The sequence below is a fragment of the Larimichthys crocea genome, chromosome III (genome assembly GCF_000972845.2).
Source record: "Larimichthys crocea isolate SSNF chromosome III, L_crocea_2.0, whole genome shotgun sequence".
Classification (NCBI taxonomy): Eukaryota; Metazoa; Chordata; class Actinopteri; family Sciaenidae; genus Larimichthys; species Larimichthys crocea.
In genome coordinates, this window is record NC_040013.1 from 15,123,844 (window position 1) to 15,151,091 (window position 27,248).

The 27,248-nt window shown below is 42.5% G+C and overlaps 2 protein-coding genes across 3 annotated transcripts; one reads left to right on the top strand and one right to left on the bottom strand.

The window, feature by feature from the left end:
* Positions 1 to 1,424: 1,424 nt before the first annotated feature.
* znf488 (zinc finger protein 488) lies at positions 1,425 to 4,738 on the bottom strand. The gene is made up of 4 exons (XM_019254297.2): positions 4,590 to 4,738; positions 3,610 to 3,829; positions 3,027 to 3,255; positions 1,425 to 2,836 (listed from the first exon to the last, which is right to left on the bottom strand). Exons 1-4 carry the CDS (start codon positions 4,598 to 4,600, stop codon positions 1,743 to 1,745), a joined length of 1,554 nt encoding a protein of 517 aa, XP_019109842.1. The 5' UTR covers positions 4,601 to 4,738; the 3' UTR covers positions 1,425 to 1,742.
* antxr1d (ANTXR cell adhesion molecule 1d) lies at positions 1,928 to 25,844 on the top strand. Of its 2 annotated transcripts, none has more exons than XM_027277673.1 (18): positions 1,928 to 2,038; positions 10,998 to 11,069; positions 11,167 to 11,238; positions 11,618 to 11,699; positions 12,160 to 12,190; positions 12,277 to 12,350; positions 12,745 to 12,813; positions 12,913 to 12,993; positions 13,116 to 13,176; positions 16,952 to 17,050; positions 17,437 to 17,506; positions 20,542 to 20,620; positions 20,913 to 21,008; positions 21,130 to 21,168; positions 21,351 to 21,449; positions 21,527 to 21,691; positions 21,820 to 21,900; positions 25,462 to 25,844. In XM_027277673.1, exons 3-18 carry the CDS (start codon positions 11,171 to 11,173, stop codon positions 25,744 to 25,746), a joined length of 1,479 nt encoding a protein of 492 aa, XP_027133474.1. In that variant the 5' UTR covers positions 1,928 to 2,038; positions 10,998 to 11,069; positions 11,167 to 11,170; the 3' UTR covers positions 25,747 to 25,844. The 2 variants fall into 2 exon arrangements, with proteins under 2 accessions (XP_027133474.1, XP_010735863.1); XM_010737561.3 differs by lacking the exon at positions 1,928 to 2,038 and adding an exon at positions 6,189 to 6,638.
* The last annotated feature ends 1,404 nt before the right edge of the window (positions 25,845 to 27,248 follow it).

Consider the following 27,248-nt stretch of genomic DNA (forward strand, 5'->3'; position numbering starts at 1 on the left):
CCCATTATGGCGTCTAAGCTCCATTTAAATTATGATGATGGCTGTAATTAGGGTGATTATAAATCATGTTTACATTAATAAATGTTTTTGCTTCATAGTAGGCTAGGCCAATTGTAATGAACACATCCAGGTTCTTTTTTTTTTCTTTTTTCCTCATTTCCTGACTGATCCTTTTTACAGTCCGGACCCACAGTCTGCTATTACAAAGTGAACCCCATGTCAACCGCAATCACAGTCACGGGAGAGTACTTACAATGGTCAATTCCAGCCGAGAAAACCACAGTAGTCTAGGCTCGCGTTCAGAGCCCAGGGCCTAAAAGCCAAAACGAAAGGAGTCAAGCGGGGAACCAAGAACAATATTTGTTTTTCCACATGATGACTGTTCAATTAAAGGAGAGCAATACAGCCATTATTAGACAACAGAGGATTTTCTGTGTCTGGGCTGAAATGGCTCTTTCCTCACATGGTTACTGAGCTCAGAGAACTAATAGTTGTATTCATTAGGACATGGCTTTAATAGAGTGACACTGTGCCTCTTAATCACCTATTTAATCATGTGGTGACGCTGGATATTTTATTTAAAAATCGTATTTTTCCATAAGAAAGTGAAAAAAAAAACTTTTATTAAGCCAAGATGTCCATTTTAGTCTGGAAATTAATAGAATTTAGTCAATCAAACGATAAATGGAGGTTTAAAACTCAATGAAAGATTGAGAACATGTTGCAGTGTATTTTTTCTTGTCTATGTCTTGTGTAGGTTTCAGTGCCAGGAGTAAAACATATCCATTATCCACAAATCTCCTATATTTCCATGAGTATTAATGAACTCCCTGAAGGCACCATCTGATAGTCTAATCAGTTTGAACTCTGTTACTTAAATAAAAGTAGATAACAGCAGTGTGGGTGGGTTTATATCCAAGTTTAAAATGACTAAACGGGGTTGAGGCTTGACTTTCCCATGAACTTCATAGTTTCTTCCCGCCTCATTTACCTGCAACAGAGATGGCTATTTAAGTCCATCTGTCTGCAACCTGACCTGCATAGGACGCAGGGTTGGTGGAGAAACATGAAATCACAAATCCAAAGCAGTTGGCTTATGTGGATTCCATCCAGGTCTGCAGATGAATGATAACCATGAAAGTAGAAGTTGAAGTTGGAGTGGCAGCCTGGAAATCAGACGCAGAAACTTGTTGTTTCTTTCTATACATCCACAATCCTGGTCACATTCAGGTCATATAGTCATTATTTACATTGAATGATCTAGAGAAGGAAATAAAAGTGAAAAGTTGGTCTCAGTCGCCGCCTATTGGAACAGACAAAAAGTGACACCAACATGATGGAAGAAAATACTCGACACGACTGTTTCATTCTCATAATTTTAGATTTCAAAACGAATGTGCAAACACACTCAATCCATACCCTCCTGTACAAATCAGAGCAGAGAAAAGCTGATAAATAAAGTGTGTATGACAATCATGAGCTGTCCTCGACATCTCTCCGTCTTTCTTCACCTCCTTAGTTCCATAAGGCACAAAAATAATCATCAACCTAACATACAGGGTTAAAGGACAGACAACAAACTGCAGTGAGATCAGCTTACAGCGTGCCTCTATCGTCATCTAGTGGACAGCTACCTACATTCACTGTTATAGACCAAAGACTCGCCGTGAGTCTAAACCTCTTAAATACAAGCATGGTTTAAGAAATAAATTACGTTTTGTTTTTTGTCCCTTCTTCTTGTCTCAGTTATGAGAGGTCATGTGTCTGGACAGGTGGTGCCGCTCTCGGAAGTATTCGTGACAGATCGGACAGGTGAGTTTCTCCTCCCTCCTTCTCCTCACCTGGGACTCCGCCGCAAACTCCTTCTTGTGATGAGAGCGCATGTGGAAAACGAGGTCGGAGGTCATGCGGAAGGAGAGGTTGCACTTGGCGCACCAGTTTTGCACCGACACGCCGAATGAGGTGAAAGTCGGTGGAAGGATCGTGAGAGAAGATGTGGTCTGCAACTGTACGCCAATGTTCCTGGACCAGTGCTCAGGTGCGTAATGGAAAGAGTTGTTTAATGAAACTGGGGAGGGTACGGTCTGTAAGTCACCGCTCAGGATGCTGGACGCCATCATATTGTTGTATCCCATAACAGTCCTGGAGGTAAAGGCGTCAGTCATCGCCTCTAGGCGGCTAGAGGGGGCTGTTGAAGCGCCACTGAGATGCGTCTGAGGGTCAATAGGGGAAGTTCTTTTACTCGGTTTGCAGAAAGCACTTTTCTGCTCGCCCTGACTGTTAGACAGGACCAGAGAAAATGCACTGCTGCTGCTTAAGTGCACACCAGAGCTCTCGCCTGTCTCCGATCGTGCGTCTGTTTCTCTACCATGCGTAAAAGTCTCTTTGGCTTCCCTCTGTTCAGTAAAGACATCATTCTTACATCCCAAATGATCCGGTTTGATCTTATCAGCTTTTAGTTTCCCCGCAGACGAAGATGCATCTCCTGCTGCCTCATCGTGGCCCTTACTCAGCTGTGTAATATTGTCATCATTTGAAATATTTGTTTTTTCCAACAAAACTGTTTTCCGTCCTTTGGGATAAAGAGTTTCCTCGTATTTCCTTCTCTTGGGGAAAATCTCCGCATCCTCGTTGCTGCCAGACTTTTTGTGCTCCAAATCTCTGGCGATGTTGTGGAAATCTGTCACTCGATGTTGCCTCTTAATTTCCACATGCTTGTGTTCGTAAGCTTCGCGGCTCCAGGTGTCACTCTTTACTTGAGTACACAGGAATCGGCAGTGAGCCAGGAAAGGGTACTCATTCTTGAAGACCTGGTTACATCTTCCACATTTGAATTCTGGGTGAGAGAAAAAAAAAATCACACGATGTGACTATGCACATATAAAATATAACACAGAAATACATACAATAAAATAGACATTTTTAAATGAGAGGGTGCTCGTGATCCTGTTGAGGGGTTTTATAATTAAAGTCCATGTTCAGCAGGGCACAGTCACTATCTTTAACTTTACAGAGCTCTTCCTCACCTTCACGTGATCCTCTTGTCAAATCTGTGAAGCCCAGTAGGTGAGACAGCTCCTGGTCGTACCACACCAGCAGCTCTTCCTCCTGCCGGATGTCGCGGATGGTCCGCACATACAGCTGACCCGCCTTCAGGAAGGCCTCTGTATTCTGCTCCTCTCCATTACGCGCAGCCTGCACCAGCCGCAGCCAGGAAAGCACAAGCGCAGAATTACGCATGGCCTCTGGGTCCACCTGTTGAGAGGAATCGCTAAAATTTTACTAAAGCTGAGCTTTGCCACATTTGAATCTCTATATTAAAATAAAGATAATTTTCAATTAAATCTTACAGATGACACTTTTAGTGACACTTTTTTTTTTCAAACGATCCAATCCGTATTTTAAATATTAGCCCTTTTTTACAGCAGCTTCATGACAAACAAAAATGCGCACGGGCAGCATGAAAATATTGTCATATAAAATAAAGATTCATCAAATGTCATCAAAATTAAATCAGGCTTCTATCCACATCGAGTTATATAATAACCAACTAAAAATAAATCTGCTAATGATGTCTTCTGTTTGATTACATGCTGCATGACAACTCACCCTGAACATGTAGGATTTCGCTCTCTTGTCGCAGGATTTCTGCGCTATGAAGGCGATAGTATCGTAGAAAGTGTTTTGGAGCACACATGGACCAAAGCACGTGCCTGCAGGGATGCTGCGCGTAACGACCACGCTGGTGTAAAGATCCACTGGATGCTGGAGGAATTTACTGTCACCGGTCCAGATGGACCGAGGCAGGAAAGTGTGATCCATCGTTAAACTGTAATAAAATACAACGTTTATTATTAGTTACAGGTAATGTAAAGAATATAGGTTTAATTAGGTTTGATTAATTCCATGTATATGGTTATTTCAAGGTAAAGGTAAAATCACAAGACACAGTCTTTAATATAAGACTAAAATAATGAGCTGTAATAACTAATGCACATTTTTTATTATTTGTTTTAGTCAAACAAATTATAAAGAGAATGTTTTGGGTTATAAGAAATAACATTTAGGTTTGAATGGTCTAACATGCCGTGAGCCGATTTGGATTCAGATGCTCTAAACCCACACCTACATGGAATATTGAAAAAATAAATATTTGTAGCCACGTATTTAATGTTTTTTCTACCAGAATTACGCGTCCAAACTGCGAAGCAGACGCAGCCGGTGTCGAGGCTAAATGATTTCTACCGTCCTTTGTCTCAGTTTTTCAGTCGGTTTCTCCTTTTGTCTTCCCATCTGCCGTGCAGCCCAACTGCCTCCTCTGTGTGCAGGATAAGTTCAATGTGCTTTTATTTTGTAATTTATCAACAATATTAACGCACGAATTGATTGATTTTTTTCCCATCTCTGATCAATATAAAGTATCAGATCTTTAAGGTGTAATCTTTTGACAGTTGACCTGGCAGCAGCATCTAGTGCCAATCTGAAAAATGCCAGTCCTGCTAGTGAAAATAATGACATTTGAGAGAAAAATCGTGCACCCCTGTGAAGAAGACAAGTGCATCCATGGTGCTTCATGCATGTGGACTCACCCGCCGGACATTGAGGTGGATGTCTGTGCCGTGTGGCAGCAAGTTGCAGCAGGTGCAGTGGACCTCGGTGGCGATGCCCTCTCTCTTTTTTCTCGGTGACGAGTTACTTATCCGACTGAATCCTTCTCCGTACTGCCGTCCCTCTCCTCTCCCACTCCCACTTATCCCCTTCAGAGAGCGCACTGAAGCGTGGCGCACTGATGTAAACACGTGCGCGCTCACGCACACACGCGCACACACGTCTTGGCTAATCCTCTCTGGTCTGATTTACAGTCGGAACCGATAAAGAGAAGAAATATGGGCGCTAGTCGGGAAGGACGGTGATAATTTGGCATGTAATGCACATTAATCTTCAATCTTCATCTTCTTTATCCAGAGCATGCATGCATCTGACTGGTGTGGAAATAAACAAGAGCACATTTTCATTGTAGACAGTTCTTTAAATATAAAGGTAGGGTCTTATTGCTTATTAATTGTACAATTTGACCCTGTAACCATGAGCTTAGAGGACCTCAGCCTCACACAAGCCTCTGCCAAGCCTGCACTCAGATAAAAACCACCACACTGTGCTCTCTACTTTGCAGCAAATATTCAGAGTACACGGTTTATACACGCTATGTGGGATTCAGAGACAGGTTTTTGGTTTTCTGGAAACAATAAGTCCAGCACGAGAGTTACACGAGTGGTCTAAATGGCCCTGGTTTAATGTGGGCAATAGGAAATTGTAAAATTGGCCACTATTACATGATATGATGCAGGGTGGTCTGGGTTTGCCACCGGGCAAATGCATTATTCATAAACTAAATGTTTCTGTCTAATGAGCATTTAATGGATTATTCTGCATCAAATCTTCGGTTTGGGTAAATGTCCTGGTGGTTATCGAGCCAACTTCGTGTATAATGAGGAAGAGGGAACACATGAAAGCCTTTGCTGGAGTCTCCTCGGGCGCAACTCCAACTGTCTGCTTAAAGTGCAATTACATTACAGGCTGCAAAATATTTAATTTTATATTAGATGCACATTTCTTCCAATGTTAGTGGGTTATTACGTTACACTGTGTTGGGAAGTTTGATAATAATCTGAGGAACACTTTGCAAAGCTTTCAGCATCACATCATATCATGGGTCGATTTGTATTCAGGCCCATAATCGAGTTGCGCTTGTTCCTCTGTTTTGCATTTGAGTGCGAGAGGAGGCGAATGGATAGAGATGGGCCTTTAAAAAAAAAAACACACATAATCAGAGGCACAAAAAATGACCAAATTATTATTTATTGGTAAAACAAGGTAGCAAATTCAGGTTTACTAAATATGACATTAGATCATTGATCATTTAAGCCACACTAAAGCTTAAATATTATTTATGAAGTAACTATATACATTGAGTAGAAACATTTTTTCAGAGGGCGTGGACATAATGAATAATATGTAGGTTTATTACACGTGGTTTGGTCTTCTTATGTTTCAAAACATGAACTAATAAAAGACAAAGGCAGATTTATGAGAGACCCTTTTGATTTTTTGTTCCTCCCTTCTCAAATAGTTGTGTAATTCCGCCCCATAACTGCTCACTACTTTTTTCCTGGGACTTCCTTTTTTTTTATGCGTAAAAGTGGAGTTTTGTATCTCTCCTCGGGTGTCGCTCCTCTCCTCCATCCTGCCCTGCTTCACTGCATTTTTTTTTCTTCTCTTCTCCCTCTCTCTCAGCTGAAAGAGAAGACTTGGAGAGCCCGGCTTAAACTGAACAAGACCCCTGTAGGCTGAATGCACTCAACCTAACGGGACAGAACACCGAGAAACAAAGCGTACAGTCGATTCAGAATAAGACGATAGAGAGAAAATGTGAAGATCTTTTAGTTGTCACAGTGTTGGAGTAGTCAACAGTAACCGGGTAAGATGGCGAGGACACAGACTCGCATGTTCCTCGCCTTGGCTTTGCTGGGAATTTTCTTCCTCGATGTCTCGGTGAAAGGAGAGCTGCAGGGAGAGCAACAGGAGGAGGAGGAGAGGTCCTGTCAGGGCGCATTCGACCTCTATTTTGTCTTGGACAAGTGAGTGCCCCGATATTATTTATGGCTTTGTTACTTTCTCATCGTTGCGCATTGCCATGCAACCGCCTAGTTGTTTAGAAACGCGGAGCGCATCAGTCAGATTCAGTCTCCACGTTTCTGTTGTTGTAAAGAAAAAGTAACCAACATGTTTGAGTTTGGATTTCGAAACATTTATCAAAGTGCTATTTCTATCACAAAAAAACACTCCTAAATAAGATTTCTTGTTTAATTGAATGACTACACGGAGAACAAAAACACTTTAAACCTCATTATTTGTCTTTTAAATGGGTTTTCGCACGTGTATACAACATTGTATTTGAAATTGGAGCAATATTTCGGACACTGGGGCATGCTTTTCTTTTCTTTTCGTCCGGTTCAAAGTGGAGAGCAACAGAATGAGATTTACCCACGGGATGTGGGCAGGGCGAGCAGGATGGATAGAGTTTCAGGCTGATGACGCCTGCGGACACAGCTGCAGCAGCTGCCCCACAGCGGTGCTATGTGGCCCTGTGATCCTTGAAACTATTCTCCTCCCCATCTACTGTATTATGTAGTGACTTTAAGCAGGGTCCATTCTTTATTGTTTTTCTGCAGGGAGTTATTTATTTCTTAACACTAAATCTGATTATGTTTTATGGAACAAAAACACCAGAAAAAACACACAAAACACTTCTAAAGCATGTTTGAGACATTGTAACTACTCACAATTTATAACTGGTTAATACGTTTAATAATGCTCAGATGGAATAACAATATTTAGGTTGCCAAGTTATGAAAAATCCCTTGTATCCAGGATGTCAACATTAACTTTTCAGAAAAAAGCTGCAGAATAACTGAACTCATATCTATTTATTTTATAGTTACAATTTAAAACCCCTTATTTAAATATGCATCATAAACCTTGCTGCATATAAAAGTGGTACTACTGCATCTTTAGAAATGTAACCAGAACCTTGATCTTATCCTAAAATAGATGTGTTTCTTTCTTCGAATATTTCTTTGGCATGTTTGTTTATCAGTAGAGTTGACAGGAAATGAGACATAAGGGAGCAATGACAAAACAAAGGCCCCCAACCTGATTCGAATCAGAAACCCTGCTTTCATTTATGTCTGTCAGACCTCTAAGCCACAAAGATGGCCACAACCCTAACACTAATATACCAATTATCTATCCCAGACTACCCTCTGAATATCTTTATGCCATTTTTAACACTTTCACCACCTGAAACTCGATAGACATTTTGGTGGCACCATCTATAAGCCAAGAGGGATTCACATTTGGCCATCTCGCATACTTAATAATACACATGTCTATGCTTTATGATCAGTGAGGATGTCTTTGCCACCTTTTTGGGCTGTGTAAAGCTGACTATGCAGTAGTTATCCACGTGTGATCTCTCTGCGGTCTCAGACTGTGCCTGCTGTTCATAGCAGCTCAGGCATTATAATTGATGTTTTTGCTGTATCTTGACTGGAGTTGCAAGGTGAAATTGTGGACGCGGAACAATCAGACATGTCAAAACAGGCAAAGTGAGCAGAGGTAAAGAGAGAGAGGGGGAGACAACCCAAAACACATGGCTACAAAAAAAAAAAAACGTTAACAGGTTATATTGTCAAAAGAACAGATTATGCTTTGAAAAGAGTGACTGTGACTTTGTGGTGAAGCACTTAAACACTGTGGTATTGTGTATGACATTTGGGAATAGATACAGTGAGGTGATGGTTTAAAAAGGCTCACTCCATGTCCTCAGTTGCTCTAAACGCACCACCTACAAGCTATGAGGTGCACACGTTGAGTTTTACTTACTGGTTATGGCACATTTCATATTCTTTTCGGATGTCCACAGCAACATTTGTCAGTCACTCTTCAGTCTTTACCCTTTGCTGCAAAAAGTTTAGGAGAGGCCTGGGGATTGTGGCACGTCACGCATGGCCAAGCCTCTGGTACGCCTCTGTTTGTTTGACTGTCTGGACCTGCATGCTTCAGCAAGTCTTCAGGAAGCTTCTGCTCTTTTTTCCAAAGATATTGCACCGACTTGTTGGATGTTTTTCAGATCTTAAATGTCACACAGTGATTGAGATGATGGAGATCAGACCTAAAATCATGATGGTTTTTACTTGTCCACACTGGGTTTTTTTCACATGTTTGGCTTTGGCTTCTCTGTCCAGGAAGTTATTAGGCATGCAGAGTTTAGAGTGTGTTTGTGCAGAATGAACATTAGAAAAACTAAAGCACTATCAGATCCACGCATTCCTACACTCCATGTCTGACCTACACCAAATACCAGTCTGCATTTTTCCTCTCTATCTGGTTGCCCACTAATAGAATAATAGGTGTTGCGTTTTAAGACTCGGTTCTGAACAGAGGACTGTTTTCAACGAACCGACCACTTGCAGACAGAAGGAGATCCTACCCTGATATTATGCTGACATGAGGAGGTAAAAAGGTGAAGGCTAATTGTTGAATTGGTCAGATTATGGCAGTGATTTAAATGTATCACCTTCAGTGTTTACAGTGTGACTTGGATTTATAGTACAGTATAGCTCCACTAATGCATGCAGTGTTTAAGAGCAATTAAACTCACTCATACAGTGTCTAAAGAGATTGTTTTTGTTGTGATGATCAATCTCTCAATGACTTTTCTGATTTAATCGAATATTTAATTTTTTAAAAATGTCAGAAAATGATGAGAAAAGCCCGAATACAAAGTTAATATCTCCAAATACCTTTTTTTTTATCTTGACAACAAACAAAAATCCAAAGATATTCAATTATATAAACAAATACAAAATCATGATTATTGAATTAATTGATAATCAAATCTTCCACCTGTCAATTTCCCATCAGTTGATTAACCATCATTTACGCACATAGAAAAGTATAATCCTAATGAAACCAACTGCTTCTCAGTCATTTATACACATAATCTATAAAAAGCCTTTTGCTTCACTTGCCCTTGCTTTGTTTTCTGACTTTTACAGTGTTGTAAGATGCTTTCTGGCCTGCACACTGGTTTGAAACCAAGCTTTTGTTGTGTACGTGTATCAGTTAACTCGGTGCATCCTAAGATTGTTAAATCAAAGTGTGATACGTGATCTCTGAGGAGTCTCCTCCTGGATCAGGCCTTTTATCATGCCCTCACATCCAGGGAAGAGGATAAGTGAAGCAGGAAGCGACTGGTTAAACAGGAGGTACAAAGGAGCCATCGTGAGTGTTGTGACCCAATTACACACACACACACACACACACACACACACACACACACACAGTAGCCTTGCTGAGTTTGGTGTTTAAGCTCTCTGATGTTGTGCCCTACAATAGACACACACACTCACACTCACGCTCACATTTACCCCCCGCTGAGTGTTACTTCTGCCTCCCTACTGTTGTTCATGTCGCAGCCTTTTCACTCTGTGGACCCCCAACCTGTTGTTAGACTTGCTGTGCTCACTAGGACCATCTGTTCCCCCTCACAGTCACACACACACACACACACACACATCCACGGTCATCGAAACACTTCACACACACAAACATGGACACACAGGCCAGCTGCCTGCTACATGGTCCCTGCTAGAGGCAGACTGTTACATCTGTCCCTGTCTAACCTCAACCCTCTGGCCCAGCAGCAATTAGCCCCCATTAGCAGCCCCCTGGGACTGGGCATCATTATGGAGACTGTCATGGACACAGCAGCATGTAGCAGGCTAACCAGCAGCTCTCACCACTGACAGGTTACCGTCCGAAGTAATGGAATGTGACTGGAAGGCCGGGGGAATGTGCTCAAACGTGGAGGAGATAAACTGTTACTTTTATATCTCATGGATGTTACATCCAATCAGTGTCCTACAATAACTACACTACCTTTGAATCATCCTACAAAATGCTGATGATTAACATGTCTTTCCATTTACCAAATGGAATGAAATCCAATGTACATTTGAGGCTGATTAGTTCAGCAGGTATTGGTCAAATACCTGATTCAAATTAAAATTTGAAGTGTAAGGATCGTCAGAGTTATCACAGTTGATCATCAGTGTTTGAACAAAATTTCCTGGCAGTCCATATGAAAATATTTTGGTTAAAGTGGTGGACTGAGTGGCTGACAGACCAGCGTTTGCCATCCCTACAGCCACACCAGTAGTGTGGATGATAGCGTTTAGTCAGCTTTGATTTTAAAAACATGTATTTATTTTCTGTATTTATGATTAAGCCTAGACTTCTCGGAAGAGCTGGCTCTTTTACTCAGTTATCCTTAGTTTACTTCAGTAAAATTGGCTGTAGATATATTGATAATCAGTCATCTGTGGCAACATCACACTATTCCCTTATAAGGTTGTGTTTTTGTTGTTTTCCAGATCTGGAAGTGTGAAGCATCACTGGATAGAGATTTACTCCTTTGTGGAGCAGCTGGCAGAGAAGTTTATCAGGTAAAAATGGGATGAGTCATCCAAGAATTTGGATTTTTTTGTGTTTTTTATGTGGGTTTTTTTTACGTGTTAATGTAAAACAACTGTGTGTTTGCAGCCCCATGCTGCGAATGTCCTTCATTGTTTTCTCCACACGAGGAAACATCATCATGAAACTGACTGAGAACAGGTGAGATGCACAGCTGAACAACACCTGAACTGTTACAATCCTTCCCTGTAGCACTACACTACACTGCCATGTCCTCTCTTGTTGTGTTTATCTCTTGTTTTCCAAACCTGGAAACCGAGATTTTCTCTAACTAACTCAAATTTAATTGCATACAAATTTCATCCAGCTTTAGGAAATCTAATAATACAAAGCACTGCATTCAGTCTACTAAGGATGGCTTTGGCTGAGGGCTAATCTTGGATACGACTCAGGCCACACAATTACTTGAAAACTCCAACCAGTCTCCAGCCCTCTCTTTCTTTCTACTGTATTATAGCTTTCCCCAAAAGTGCAGCTTCCTCCCAGTGTATTTTATCAGCTGCTTTTGTTTACCCCACAGGGACGCCATCACTGGAGGCTTAACAGCTCTAAAGAGGGTTATCCCCGGTGGAGACACATTTATGAACCTAGGCCTGGAGATGGTAAGTATGAAGCTGACACAGACACAGCACATTGGTAAAAAACCAGCCTAGATTACACTACCTTAGCCTTCAATGTAAGATTTTACTCTGGGAAGTATTCACCGAGATTTAATTGAGCCTGGCAGCTGGAACCAAGACCAATTTGATTAGTATTGGAGTAGCTCAGATCTTGAATGACTTTCTGTCACTGGTGTTTCATGCAGTCAGGTCTGTATTGATGTCCTTGCAAAAGAGCACTTACTAATCTTCACTCATAGAGCATTCATGAAATGACACCTGTCCTAAGCTGCATGCATAGAGAACCTCGCCAGACCGCAATGAGCAGATGTAAGATTTTGCGGGCTGGCTTTGTTACAATATCAACATATTTAAACCCAGTGCAGGCTGTTGTAACGTCTGCTCTTGATTTTCTTTTCGACTAGACTGGTTCAGAATCTTAACGTCTTGTTTGCAATTGCAGGCTAATACGCAGATATATCAAGAGAGGCATGGTAAGCCCGGTCTTATATGATTATTACTTTAGCCAAAATTTACTTGCATTGTTTCAGAGAACAAAAAAAAGATTTGTGTTCTGCAGGGACAGCCAGCGTTATCATTGCTCTGACCGATGGAGAACTGAATGAGTGGCAGTTTGACACAGCTCAGCGAGAGGTAAGAGGTGATCAGCAAAATGTTGCGAACGTCTGATGACAAAGAATTTTAGATTAAAGTCACTTGCAAACATTGGTCTTGTTTCTGTATGTGTCCACGTGGTTTGAGTTGTTTTTCCTGATTTGTCTAAATGATACCCTTTGTGATTTTCATCATTTTTAGATCAGTTTGTTTTGATTGATGCACCTGCAATTTGAATGCAAATTACTTTCAACTTAAAAGGTTCAACATTCAGCACTTAATTGCTAAGAATTTGCTTTGGTGAGCTCAGGACTGTTTAGTAGTTCCTGTGGATTTTATTTAATTCCTATGACTTAATTTCAAAGCTGCTAATTGGTATTTAACAAACATGACTCACCTTCCTGGGGAAATTTTAATTATGCTTTGTTTGCAGGCACAGCGGGCGAGGTCTATGGGAGCCATTGTTTACTGCGTAGGGGTCAAAGAATTCAACCAGACACAGGTATAACCACCGAAAGTTATTGAGGATGCTGGAAAATACATAAAAAAATAAAGCAAGCAAATACATTTTCTTTTTTTCTGTGTCTGTATGTTTTTCTAGCTTGCGACTATTGCAGACACCATAGAACACGTGTTTCCTGTATGGGGAGGCTTCCAGGCCCTCAGGGGAATCATTGACTCGGTATGACGCATACATGCTACATGTATACTCATACAAACACTCATCCACTCACAGAGAGACATTCATAAAATCATTTTATGCCTTTAACTTAACTTGTTCTCCTTTTTTTTTTGTTCTCTCAGATCATCAAGAAGTCCTGCATTGAGATTCTAGCAGCAGAGCCATCCAGTGTGTGTGCAGGAGGTAAGAAGTGTGAGGGGCAAGGGTTTCCCCTTCCTTGTTAAGACACTGGGCAGTCACAGTGTGCGATTGTGTCAGATGACAGTCATCTAAAGCCTCTGGAGTGGAACATGAGGTTGAGTAATCGCGTGGACGCTTATGACCGCAGAGTGACAGAGAGCGTATTGTCATTCACGGCCAGGGGAAATTAGCATAGCTGCTTCAGCACAGCGTGTGTGCAAAAAAGAGAGAGGGGGGGGGGGGTGTTGGTCAGAGGAATTAGCCATGAATCTTTAAGCATGGCTGCTTCTCTGGCCTAGTTTGCCACATCGTATATGTTAAAGTGGTTGTCTTCAACCCTGTCCTCCTTCTCACCTCTTCTTCCATGTCCAGCTCTTCTGCTTCTGGACAGTCTCAGGAAGTAAGAGACAGGATAAGGGCTGAGGGAGACGACAAGAAAGAGAGAGCCAGAAGGATGGATGAGCTTTGACGTGACCTTATTAGGGCTCACTTAAGAGAGTGCATTTGCAGCCCTGCTACCAGGACAACTAATGGAGATCAGTGTCCATTATGGGATATGAAGGAGGGGAGAGGATCTGGAGAGGAGATGAGAGGAGAACAATGAAAATGTTGTCCTAAAAGGACAAAAATGAGGAAGGTGTAATAAGGACACAGCTGTCCTCATGTGATAATTACAGTCTCTTGCCAAATCCACAGTGTGTCAGCTGACATGTACCTAAATATCCTCCAACAGCCTCATTTATTATTCGATTGATGAGCAGCCTAATGGTCAGTGAACTAAGAAACCAAGGACCCACTTTAACCAAGACTTGATTCTGGCCTAATTAATGAAGGGCCAAGATCTTAATGTGGTGAACACATGATCATTGTGCACTGTGTTAGCCTTTGTTGTGACATGAAGAATATAACGCTTATATTTTACACATCCAATGCTTACATCTTATGCTCATGAATGGCTTTAAATTGTGCTCTGGATAAATAACTGTCAGTTCTGTGGTTTATTCAAAGCTTATTATTAGCATAATGTGATTTAATGTTACTGTCAAGCACTACAAGACTGTGGACATGGTTTAAATAGAACCATCTACCCACATCCATCCATCCTGATGCATTTAAACATTAGTACATACTGACATATTGCATAGGTATTGTGACAGTCTCTTTCTCTATCTCTCTCTGTCTTTCTCTATGTAGTCACATACCATACATGCTTTACACCAACACACACACACATGTAAAGATGTTCTTTCGTCTGCAAACACACACACACACACACACACACACATCTTCAAGCACATGTGCACACACGTCTCTCACAATGATGTGAAGTGACCAGACCGAGCTGCCCGCAAACAGGCCATCAGACTGGACAGTGAACGTAGGGCCACACTATCCGACATGACAGCACCGATTCCCCTCACACACGCACGCACGCACACGCACACACACTGAGAGGACAGTGAGAGTCGGGCCTTAGATCTAACGTGACAGCAGAGATTGCTGCTTTCATTAACGCCTGACCCTTTCCTCCCCGTTGTCCCGTCCTCCTTTGCCCCTCCCTGCCCTTCACTGTCCCATCGCACTAACGTGATTGAAGAGCCGCCGTTCGGACAAGCCATACCCCCCATTTCCTCCACGCGCACAAGACACACGTGCGCATGTGTTATCATTGCACATAGACAAACATTCATGCAATCCTTGTCAAACATTCAGGTGTAGATGCAGATGGACGTGTGGCCACAGACGCAGGCAGAAAGCAGAGAGGAAAGGGTGGCAGCATATGTGTTGTACATGTCAGCAGGGCACCACCAGTCCCTGCCCACCATGTGTCTGACAGCACTGACCTTTTAGCCCATCAAGCCTCAGTGTGTTTGTGTGTGTCAGGGTGTGTGTATAAGATGTACAGATTGATAAAACATTTGTGGAAACCAACAAGATACAGTGTATTTAACAATGTTTATTTTTACTGAACATTTTGGTTTGGGAATATTTATGGTAACTCCGCATTTGATATCTTGATAATTAATTAAACTGTTACAGGTAGTTACAATACAATGTATTATTTCATTGTTCAAGCAGAGCTAGTGAGCAATTTTCATTTTCTACTTGATACAGTTGAACTGGAGTATTATCTGTTCCATATCGACGTTATGTGTTTTTCTGTGTCTGTCACAGTTGCAGCTCGTGCTATTTGATGCTAACATTGTGTGAAAGGGAGGGGCGAGGCGCTGAGCACTGGGAATAATTGGTATAAAGACCTCTAATTAAGTTGCACATTGTTGAGGTTGCAAACCACTACCACCCACATAAACCACCAGAAATAAATACAATTCAAGTTATTTTAATTTAATTTATTGCTCTGGTTGTTATGGTTGTGTTTTACATTATGAGGCGATGAGGCTGTCTGTAATGAGGAGCGTGGGCATATAATCGGGTGGCATATACAGTATGTGCAGTTGTGTGTATGTGTGTGTTTACACCAAGTAGAATCTGAGTCTAGCTCAGGAAATGACATGAGCAGTACTGACAAGTCATTGAACGCCTGTAAATAAGTGCACACACGCACGCAGATGGACACGGTTATATGAATTTAACTGTGTGCACACTTTCAGAGTTTAGAAATTTGACTTGACAAATGAGTTATCTAAAGGCTGGATAACTGCACTGTCTTTACAAATTAAGGTGTAATGTGTTTCATAATCCTTATTATCTAATGTCTATAACATAACAGACTTAACAACTTATTCACCACTCTGTGAGAGTACACATCTGTCTTGTACATTACCACTTGTCCTTCTGGATCTGCTCCAAAAGCAAATCTGCACTCTTCAGCATTTTTACAGCATCTGTAAACAGGTCGAGATGTGTAGACAAATCATAAGTGATGTTTTTTTTCCCCTCCACTTAGCTCTGCCTAAGTTTGTGTGTCTGTATTTGTGGCTTTTCATAGCAGCATGTCTGACCTTTAAGGAAATACTGTCACATATAGATACACACACACACACTGTGATGTTTTTATCCAGTGATCTTCACGCTGCAGCATTAAATGTTAAAGGTGCAGCAAATGTTGACTTCTATCAGGCAGGGTAATGCTAGAGGAAAACACATTCACATGCATGCATTCTTGCTTGCTTGCATCTACATACTTATATGTAGATGCTTAGACATACATTATGTACACACATCCATTTGCTAATGGTGCCATAGGTGAGGTCAAACCTACTTTGACAGTGCTGTGCTGTTGTCAGCCTTGCAGGCATGTTTTTAAGCAATTGTTTTTTTCCTCACTCTCTAACATATGCTGGGTAGCAGCCACATAGACACTCCAGCATATGCTGGCAAGCCTCTGTCAGTGCGCTTTAACAGCGCCTGAGGGAAACTAAAGGTCAAAGACACACACACACACACACACACGCACGCACACACCTTCTGGCTACTGCACAGTACATATTTGTGAATAGCAGCACTTTTAGCATTAGCACCATTGGAGCTTATTATGGCCTTTCCACACATACACGCACAAGCACACAGATATAAACAAGTGGTAATGAGGCATGCACAAGTTTCTATTGCTTAAGTTGAGCACATCAGAGAAGGAAATGGCCATCAGCACAGCAGGAGACAGGACATTTTCTTCTACTTAAAACAAAAATTGGTGGTCAATTTTGATTGCTTTACATTTCTCACATACAGCTGAAAATATGTGTCTTATGACTTTTATGCACGAGTGTACATATCATCTCTTATGGTGCCTGCACGTTTTTTGTTTCTGTCTCAGAGAGATTCCAGGTGGTTGTGAGAGGCAATGGGTTTCTCCATGCCAGAAACATTGACCAGGTTCTCTGCAGCTTCAAACTGAATGATACACACACTGTGGGTAAGTTCTGCAAATGTACACAAGCGTGTGCACACACTCACAGACGCACACAAAGGAGCAGGGCGTGCTTTGCACAGAATAGAAAGAATAATTCATGTTTACGTAAATGTTCGTGATTAATCAAGTTTGGAAACTTTACATAAAACTTCCTGCTTGTTATTGCGCTCAAATTATTGTCAGAACAGAACACTGATCTCTGATTGATTCATTTCTTTTGTATGTTTCTGATTACAGCAAATCACTGTAATGCATTAATCCTTACACTTTCATGTATCGTGGGATTCTGGTTTGGCTTGTGCATTTAAGAAGAATGCGGGGATCATGTTTAGGCTGCAGATGTTAAAACTTCTACAGCAGAAATTATGATTTTGTTTTTCCCTGTGCAGATGAGAGACCAGCTGGGATAGAAGATACTTTCCTGCTGTGCCCTGCTCCTGTCGTAGAGGAGGTTGGAAAGTAAGCTGCACATCTCTTTTTGCTCTTACTTCATTTTCACCCCTACATTGTCTCTCTGTTATTGCTCCAGTTGCCAAACTCTCCATGTTCAGCTGTAACACCCTGAGCCCAGATATTTGCCAGCTGCACGCAAGTTTGGTGTGGACACAGAAGACTGCTGTCCTTGAACAAATTAGGGCCAAAGTCATTGAGTGTCTGTGATCAATCACTGTTTGTCACAGCTAACGAAGCCAGACACCAATCACAAGGGAACAACAGGAGTAGAGCCCAGGAACACGACTTAATGAGAGCCTGCTGGAGAGGACCTTCGCAACCGAGTAGTTGTTTGTCTATTTTGTGTGTGATGTATCCCAATCTTTGTCAGACACTTTGGGAGAGTGAAAGTGTGAGTTGGCGGGGTAGTGTAAAGTTTCCTTTGAGGGCTTCCAGCTTTGCTCCTGGTGATTCAGAGGAGAAGTTTCTTGCGGGGCAGACACAGCAATGCTGTGGGCTGTGCTCAGAGAGGACAGAGGCCCAGCAGCTTTCCCATCCCCGCTGCCTGCAGTCCTGTGCATAATTATACACTCCAGCCTGCGGCCTCAGACACCTCCCAGTCTTCATCTGTCTTGTTGCTGTCACTCAGATTTCTACTGTGACTTGAGCTTGTCTTGTCCACCAGTGAAAAGTCCCGCTTTGATGGGGAAGTATTGCTCAGAGATGGGGAAAACATACATTTTGTTTTCACACTGTGGCAGCGGGGAAATGTAATAGACTGTCACACACAGTATATTTCACTCACACGTTATACCAGACATGGCACATTGAATTTGAATTGTAACACAGATTTTCTGAAGAAGCATTAAAACAGTAACAATTTGCTTAATTCACAATCCAGTGAATATCCAGTCAGGTTGGGCTGCACCTCCTGAGAGCAGAGCTAAACAAGGAGCATCGTTACACATTGCAATGGTGCCTGAAGGAGGCAGAAGCCCATTAGAACAGAGTCAGCGCTGCCTAACACCCTGAGTGCTACTAAAGAGGAAGTCAGCTGTGAATGGCTAAAGGGCCCAGAGAGGGGGCCAACAGCTGGCCGACGAGCAAGTGGAACTATGTAGTGGTGCAAGAGTACCACTGTGTAGGTCGGACAGGTGTTTATGATTCAAAATAATTTCCTTTGTGAACTTCTGTATGCCAAAATAGATCTCAGTAAGATCCTCCTTCTCATCACCCCATCATCAGATTAATACCTATACTTACACATCTATATTCAAGAGAACCTAACAACACATACTGACCAAGAAAGCAGCACCATCACACCAACGTTGCTCAACTCCTGAACACAAGGTCCACTTTTATTTTGTAGTTTTCAACCCTGTCTCGTGGTCCCTCAGAGGATAGAATTGCTCAAAATTAAAAATAAGTGGACCTTTTGTTTTGAATTGTTTGTCAAGTTTTCAAGGTCAAGAATGAAACTTGAAGCTCAGCTGTTGAAGTCCATTATCATAGCATATCGTAGAACAGTGACCAGTGATAATGACACAAATATTAAATAATACTGAGGAAAGAAAATCAGTGGTTAAAATAAAATATAAGGCATGCAGCTAGTAGTTCTACCCACCAACACACCAGGACAAGTTATACTGCATTTCTTTCTCAATGTTTCTACCATTTTTGAGACCAAACTTAATTAATCCTGTAAAATAATCTTCAGCTGCAGTCCTAAAAATCCCCCTTACATGTCAGATCACATTATAGAAGAACTGTTTCCTGTTTTGGGGTTGTAAAGTCTCTTAAGGACTCCAGCTCTCAGCATCACCTCTTCACCCAGACCCTAAAGAGCCCCGCTCACCTCCTGTTCCACCAGAGTCTTATCACATATAATGAAGTCATTGACGCTCCCGTCACACAAATCTATCTTGACTGTGAACCTTCCGGATGCAGCTCCCCCTCCTGCACACAAACACACAAACACACACACACACACACACACACACACACACAGGGCAAAGACATATATAGTGGGCAGATTGATGATTGATAGGGGCTGAGATCTATCTGTCAGAGAGGAGCTGATAGCACCGTGTCCCCTGCCTGCCTCATAGGAGGGCTGACCATATTGTGGGGAAGGGGCACCTGCACCGCCAATTTTCTACTCCGAAGTCAGTGTCAGCATGAGTTATGAGACGAGCTACAGAGGATACAGAAGGGGGCGAAAACAGAGTCAGTGACTGAGGAACTGAAGAGGGGATCTCAGAGGGGAGGGACAGTGCTGAAGGGATGTGGAACAGGAAAGGCTCTCCTTCTACCATCCCCCCACTCTCTGTTTCCTCTTCAGCCTCCCACCCTGCAGTGACCTCCTCCCCTTTATCGCCCCCTCCTCAAATCTACACCCAGAGCTCAATGCCCCCCTTGTCTCTGCCCACCCCCAAACCATAAGAACAGCACAAGAAGCCTTTCTCCATTCTTTTCCAAGCCTATAACTACAATCCAGCTGTCTGCGTTTCCACCCTCATCCGCCTGTTTGGCTACCACGTCTTGTTTTTGTTCATATTTCTTACGAGCCTTATGAATAACCTGTCAACCAACTATTCCACTCTCCTCTCTGCTACCTCAATCTTATGCAGTCTTTGCTTCCATCATCACACCACTATCCTGTCATCATCCCAACCAAAAACAATCTCTTCGTGTCTTGCCCCCCCCTGGCCTATCTTTGTGCAGTCATCACTGCAGATATCAGAGCTGAATCCTGGAGAATAAGAAGTCATTGAGCTGTCTGTGGTTTCCACATTAGAGGTCTGGGCCTGAACCAAAGAGAAGAGATTCCTTCTGTGGGTGGAGAACTCCCTGACCTCTTTAAAGGCTTTGGCTTTGTGTCTATGTCAGCATGTTTGTGTGCTTATGAAGCAGCAAGTATGGACAAAGTGTATGGAGGAATGTATTTGACACCTGCGGAGAGCCGGAAACAAGACCATGAATGTGTGGTGCACTCAAGTGTGTGATATGTGTGCATTTCTGTGTCAGATGAATGAGATCAGTCATGGGTTTGTGTTTTGTAGGGTGATCTACCTGCAAGTGAGCATGAACGAGGGCATCTCCTACATCACCAGCTCTGTTCACATCACTACTACTGAATGTGTGAGTACATCCTGTGTGTATTTCATCTGCACTGTCACTACAACGCATGATATTTCCCTCTGGCATGCCGCCTTGTTTGAGTAAACTGTCTTTCAACCTTCTTATTTTCTTTTGGTTCTCTAGTCTTCTTCCTCTCTCCTTCCTCTCTGAGGTCTCCTCTGTTTTTCTGTCCATCAGAGGAGACTGTGAGTACTTCCGCTTTTCATTTTCACCTTTTTTTGTTTTTCTCGCAGCTCTTGTGTTTAAGTTCAGTTTAATCCTAAACTGACCATTCTGTGTGTTTTGTGTGTAGTTCGACGGCACCATCGTGCTCATATCGTTGCTGGTGGTGTTCCTGCTGTTGGCTCTGCTGCTGATGTGGTGGTTCTGGCCTCTCTGCTGCACTGTGGTAAGTTTCAACATCAGACATCAGCATTTAAAGTTTTCAGTCATTTATTGATCCTATTTTTGTTTCCTTCACTGCATTTTATTTTTCAATTCAATTCAGTCAATTCATTTTTAATCTTCAGGTGATCAAAGAACCTCCGCCACCTCCTCCTCCAGAACCAGTAAGACTTGCTTTTTCTCTCTTATTGTACCAATTCATCCTAATCAGACGTCTATAGAGGAAAAGCGGGTATTAATTCTGTGTTATTGCATTATTAGTGCCGTTATTGATTTAGTAGTATTTATTTTAATATTAATAGCATGTGTGGGAGAGCTGTGTGATGTAATTGAGTGTCATTCTAAGGACTCAGATGATGATGACGGGATGCCCAAGAAGAGGTGGCCCACAGTGGATGCATCCTACTATGGAGGAAGAGGAGTGGGTGGCATCAAACGCATGGAGGTATGCACGCACACACACACACACGATTTGCATTTTCAGTGCTCACAAGAATATAAATTTCAATGAGGCTTTCCTAGGTGCGATGGGGTGAGAAGGGGTCCACTGAGGAAGGTGCTAAGCTGGACAAACCCAAGAATGCAGTTGTAAAGATGCCAGAGCAGGAATTTGAACCGTATGAGCCCAAGCCTCGAAAACCACCCCGCCGCGCCCCACAGCAGAGGAGGTGGTACACACCCATCAAGGTTAGTATTGAGTTAAACACATAGTTAAGGTTTTTGTTTTGTTTCATATATTCATATATATAGATATATAGATATAGATATGAAATGCATGTTTTGGCATCAAGGTTTTCTTTTGGGTTTTCCTCCAGGGGAAGCTAGATGCTCTGTGGGCTCTGTTCAGGAGAGGTTACGACCAGGTATCTCTGATGAGACCACATCCTGGAGATCAGGTGAGCCCGCCTCTCTCTGTTATGCTCACATATGATTTTTATCTCCACCTAAAACATGACTAGACAATCCGGTGTACCAAAAGGATTATTACTAATACAACCCTAACCCTAACCCTAACCCTAACCCTAACCCTGACCAACTAGGACAGCACAGAAGTCTTTTCCGTCTCTGTGTGTGGACAATGGGGCATCTGCATTCTGTTTGTGCGTCTGTCACATTGAATAAAGACAACAAGTGTCGGAGAGCAACATGTACAGCTTTGACACAGCGGCTTGGTACTGATTTTCTTCTCACACAGAGCGAGTCAATGAGCTACTGACACCACTCTCTTCGTCAAAGCTGCCATTGTTCAGGAGTACTGTACTCTTCTGTCCTCTTCTTTGAGGAGGATTCCCTGTGACTCCCAGAAAATGACTGGGTTTCTATCATGTTTCCACATAGCATGCTGCACACTCGCTTTCTACTTTCAAGTGATAATTATAGCAAAAGACAGCCAATGTGCCAAATTTAATGTGCTATTTTACTGGCCACCAGTGCTGCTCCTAAAAAAAGTCTGTAATTGTGACAAGTGTGTGCAACAGAACAGAGTTATCCAGCCTTGACCCCGTGTATGGCATCCCATAACCCCACAGACATGTTTTCATCATCATACCGGTTGTCATGGTGAAACATCTGCTCTGTTGTAAATGGTTTCATTGTCGCCTTTCGTAGCGGAGGCCAGATCGTGAAATTTATTGATTTGTTCTTTGAATGGCATAATTCATCTTTCTCCTTTGATTCATGCAACAGTACTGTATGAGTGTGAGTGTGTGTGTCTACTGTATCTGGAGTCTATAAAAGTGGTCCTCATCAATGGGTTTTATCCCTTCTTTCCGTCTTGGATTTTTTTTTTTTCTTAACAGAACAATTGATCTCTGTTTCAGGACAGAAGTTTCTCAAGTCTTTGTCAGCCACCCTCTGTGGGGCTGTGGTTCACAGAGTCGCTCAAACAATGACCCCCACAAGTCCCTTCACGAGCCATTAACTGCGGAAAATAAAACGCTACTTCTCACATGGAAAGAAATGAGGAGAAAGAAATCCACTTTTGTTGTAGGGGGGTTGTCACCATATCAGACATGAAAGACGACAATGATCTCTCATGTTGACAAAAGCCAGGCACAGATCTCAACATGAATTCCTCACAGTTGTAATGGCAAACATCTCTGCAAAAGCAAGCCGGATGACAAACAGTACAGCAGGATTAACAAAAAAGCCCAACTATGTTGGCGAAAAGCACAGCGATAACGAGCACGGATCAGACTCCTCAATGCAGATTGTTAACCAGCAGCTCAGGAGGAGCTCGTCCTGCTTTCTCCGCACATTACTCCTACTTCACTGCCTCCGCAAACGGCCATCAGCGGGCTGCCAGTTTCTGCCACACTCCCTGTACGCATTTGATCTGTCCCTGCTGTGTGTGCGTGCATGCATGTGCGTGTCACTGTAACGTGTGTGTCGGCTCTCCCGAGTGAGCGTCACACAAACAGATGGGGAGTTGAAAGGCCACGAGCCATATTGTGACAGAAGAGATTCCCTTCTTTTGTCCCCAGAGCTGATGGCACTGATGGCCTTGTCGCACAGCACCAGAAACCACAGAGCAGACCAGAGGGCGGCCACCGTCCCTCCGTCCTTATACACAGATGAAACAAATGAGCACAGCACAAGATCATTCATGGAAATTTGTTTTGGGTTTTGTTCAACAGAAAGCAGTTCCAGTGAAAACTGTTTGATTATCCAGAGCAGTAAATCCCAATTAGCCACACTTGTAACTGAAAACACACAAACAGGATCACAGATTGACTTGAGGATGATCTTTAGTGTAATTATAGTCATTATAACCAGTAAACTACCTACTACCTACACGGTGACCACGAAATGTAAGTGATTATATGTTTTTGTGTAATTTGGGTAAACTGACCCTTTAATGGCCAACCTCTCCATTTCTGATCTGTTATCCTGGCATTATCTAAGCATTTCAGAGCATCATATGTTGTCTGTGAAGTGCGTTAACACATGGAGCGCTTTCCCTAAGCGAGTAGATCGCCATAATGTCATGCGAGGTGACAGGCAGAGCTGTCAGGTCAGATGTGTGTCTCCACTCTCTCGTCTTTCTCCAGTTTTCTTTACTATAACGGTGACAGTCAGTTCTCTGTAAACGTCCACAAACTATCTTTGTGTGTTTGTGATGGAAGGGCAAAAGTCTTGGGGCTCATGAGGACAAACAGAGGAGTGGTGTGAAGAGGGATGCTGGAGGTGTTTTGTTTTTTTAAGAGTTGAGGGTTTGAAGTAAACAATCGCCAAGAGGGGAAGTAAGGCGGTGACAGACATTACAGCCAAAGGGGCACACAGGGACTGACCATCGCGAGTGACATACTGCTGACCTCTCACATAACTCATCTTTGTATATCATCTACATAAAAGAAGAATCTCCTCTTTTTACCACTTTTGCCACCGATCCTGCGTTTCTTGGTGCTCTCTCCTGCCGGCCCCTTAACCTTTCTCTTCCTCTGTTTCTGTTATTCATGAGGCAGAGGTTTCATTCACGCCATATGTTCTGGCGGAGGCATGCTTACAGTCACAGACACACACAAACACACTCATATTCATGAGCTTGTGTTCTCATTGTGTCCATATGTTGTCTCTGGTGTTGTGCTGCTGCTCTGCTGCTCACAAACTGGCCCTTTTCACCGCTGCCTTGGAGTCAAGACCGAAGCAGTCACCTCCCCAACCGGGCTTCCTCCAATCAATTACGCACCCCTCATATACACACTCACAAACACACAATGGCCCCCTCAGTCACAAAAGCTACTGCTGCTGGGGTTCTCTTATTGGCCCCTGTGGGACTTTAGGGCCTCTCTGTTTAATAAGGTGTTATAATGAGACCACCAAGGGTCTGTGACACAGAGACCTACTCTCCATCCTTCAAACACTGACTGAGCAAGACAGGGGTTTGTGTGTGTGTGTGTGTGTGTGTGTGTGTGTGTGTGTTGTCTGCAGAAGGATGCTGGGGACAGAGAGGGAAGACCATCAATGAGAACAATAAGAGAAGCGTTCCATTCTCCCAGACTTGTAAATTATGTTAAACGCTAAGGGGCCTCTGTTAACTATTGAGGGGATAGTGAAATACCCTCCTTTACATTCCAACAAGTCACAGCACATAAGAGACATAAACCACTTTCTGTTCTGCATCAAGAGAGGCTGAGTCACAGCAGAGCCTACTACAGAATAGGAGGGGAAACGGGGAAAGCCACCGCCTGTGTGTGTGATAACTTTGTCAGTGCCTGTCTTTGCGAGCATCACAGCTATTGTAGTGCAGGTGTGGACAGAAGACAGAAGCAGCTTTGTGTGCCCTCCGGGGGCCTCGAACACACATGCCTCTGTCAGCAGAGCTGGGCAAAGGCTCAAACAAACCACTTTGGCTGGTGGATCTTTGGAGCTCATTGATTTTGCACAAAGGCGCACTGCATTTTAATCTGTATCCTGCAATGAAATGAATAACCTTCGTCTGTCTGTCTGTCTTGCAGGGACGCTGTATTAGTTTCCAACGAGTTAAACATGGGGAGTCCCCCCCGAACCACCAGGCCCCGCCTCGCACACATCACTCTCCCTCGCCACCGCCTCCTCCTCCACCCGCCGAGGAGCGACCTTTGGTCTCTAACTCTGTCCCGCGTACGAAGCCTCCATCAAGAGGGCCCCGCATCACGCCACCCTCTCGCACACCCCCTTCTGTGATCCAACCCCCTCCAGGTCCACCCCCAACTCGTGCACCCCCTGGACCTCCGCCATCTCGACCCCCACCCAGGCTCTGATGATGAAGAGAGGGGCCTCCAATAAAACAACTGATAGATCAAGTTGGTCCATAAAAAACAAAACAAAACAAAAAAAAACATGTCCTCCTTTCACCAACCCCAAAGACTGAGAAAGCAAAGAGGCGTAAAATCAGGAGCTCTGATTTGAAGCTCTGTGCTTTGTTGCTGGACAGCAAAAAAAAATATTTATCTGATATCAAAAATCAGCTACTGAGTTTCATCAAAGATAACATTTCTATAAAAAAAACACATTAACATTGTAGAAAAGACAAGCTTGTAGTTATTTGAGTAAACCTGTATGTACAGTGTTAGACATTGACATGTTGACTTAAACAGTAAGAGTAAGTGCAATCCTTTCTGGAAATTCAACAAAAAGGATTTCTGTGTTGTTGATAGATTGTGACAGTTTGTGAATGAATGTTGGGAAGTACACCTGTTTACTTTGGATTGGTAGAGACTAATACGGTTGAGCATGGATCTTTTGAAAAATACAGCATGTAGTGAAAGATGAAAATAATGTCAGTTATGTTGGCTTTGGTTTTTAAACATACGTTATCTTGCTACAAATCACGCAGATTCATAATTTTACAACCAAAGAAACTTTTTTTTTTACATTCTACTTAAATTTTAGTGTAAAACTTAAGTGATCTCATTGCAACTGCAGGGCAGTTTCTCCATATTTTATTTATTATAATACAAGCCCTGTCTGCATCTGTATTCTATTTAGTATCAGGTGGTTTTCTGGGTTTTTAAAATCTTTGCAGGAGGGGAAGATGGAGCTGGATATGAGGAAGCATTCTGGCACGGCATCTGGTGTATTTGTGGTCTTAATGGCACCTTCAAGTGAAAGATTGCATTGAAAATTTGTATCTTCAGGGTTCTCCTGTATATTGCATTTACTGACTGAAATGATCATTTGTATTATTTCTTTATTAACAACCTTTTGTGTCTGTCTTCAATAAACAAAATGGATTTTTTATGTGCTGCCTTGCTGTGATTTCTTACATAGTTATTAAAAAGTGTTGAAAAAATGATGGCATTATATTTCAATAAGACTTTTTTTTTGCACAGTCATATTGTGAATCAGCTTACAAACACAGTGGGGTCAGTTCCACAGAGGCCTAATGACATATTTATTAGTTAATTGGATATTCCAGGATGCAGCAATTTGTGATGTTTGGTGTTTTTAAGCAATGTTCTTTAATTAAACTAATTACACTTCCGCTGCTGTCGGGACACTAATATTCTATTCATGACATTTATATAGGTAGCCTGTAAAATAAGATTTGTAATTGCTTTTGGATTTATTCAATGCCAAATTTCCGGGAACATGTCACCGATCTGATAGAAATCTTTTTGTCACAAAAGTGCAAACTAAAGGAGTTCATCATCATGTGTAGTTAAAGAGTAAATGTAATCCATTTTAAATCACAATAAGGTGGGGGTCAAAGTGAAGTGGTTTCTATACATTTAACCTCAGTGCTGATGATGCCTCGTCTGAG

What these genes read in the sequence shown, in the direction of transcription:
- znf488 (XM_019254297.2), bottom strand. An exon ending in CGAAATCCTACATGTTCAGG is followed by an intron (nt 3,256 to 3,609) that starts GTGAGTTGTCAT and finishes TCCTCTCAACAG; the next exon opens with GTGGACCCAGAGGCCATGCG. An exon ending in GACAAGAGGATCACGTGAAG is followed by an intron (nt 2,837 to 3,026) that starts GTGAGGAAGAGC and finishes TCTCTCACCCAG; the next exon opens with AATTCAAATGTGGAAGATGT.
- antxr1d (XM_010737561.3), top strand. Translation starts at nt 6,484, where the DNA reads ATGGCGAGGACACAGACTCGCATGTTCCTCGCCTTGGCTTTGCTGGGA. An exon ending in CTGGCAGAGAAGTTTATCAG is followed by an intron (nt 11,070 to 11,166) that starts GTAAAAATGGGA and finishes GTGTGTTTGCAG; the next exon opens with CCCCATGCTGCGAATGTCCT. An exon ending in TGAACCTAGGCCTGGAGATG is followed by an intron (nt 11,700 to 12,159) that starts GTAAGTATGAAG and finishes TTGCAATTGCAG; the next exon opens with GCTAATACGCAGATATATCA.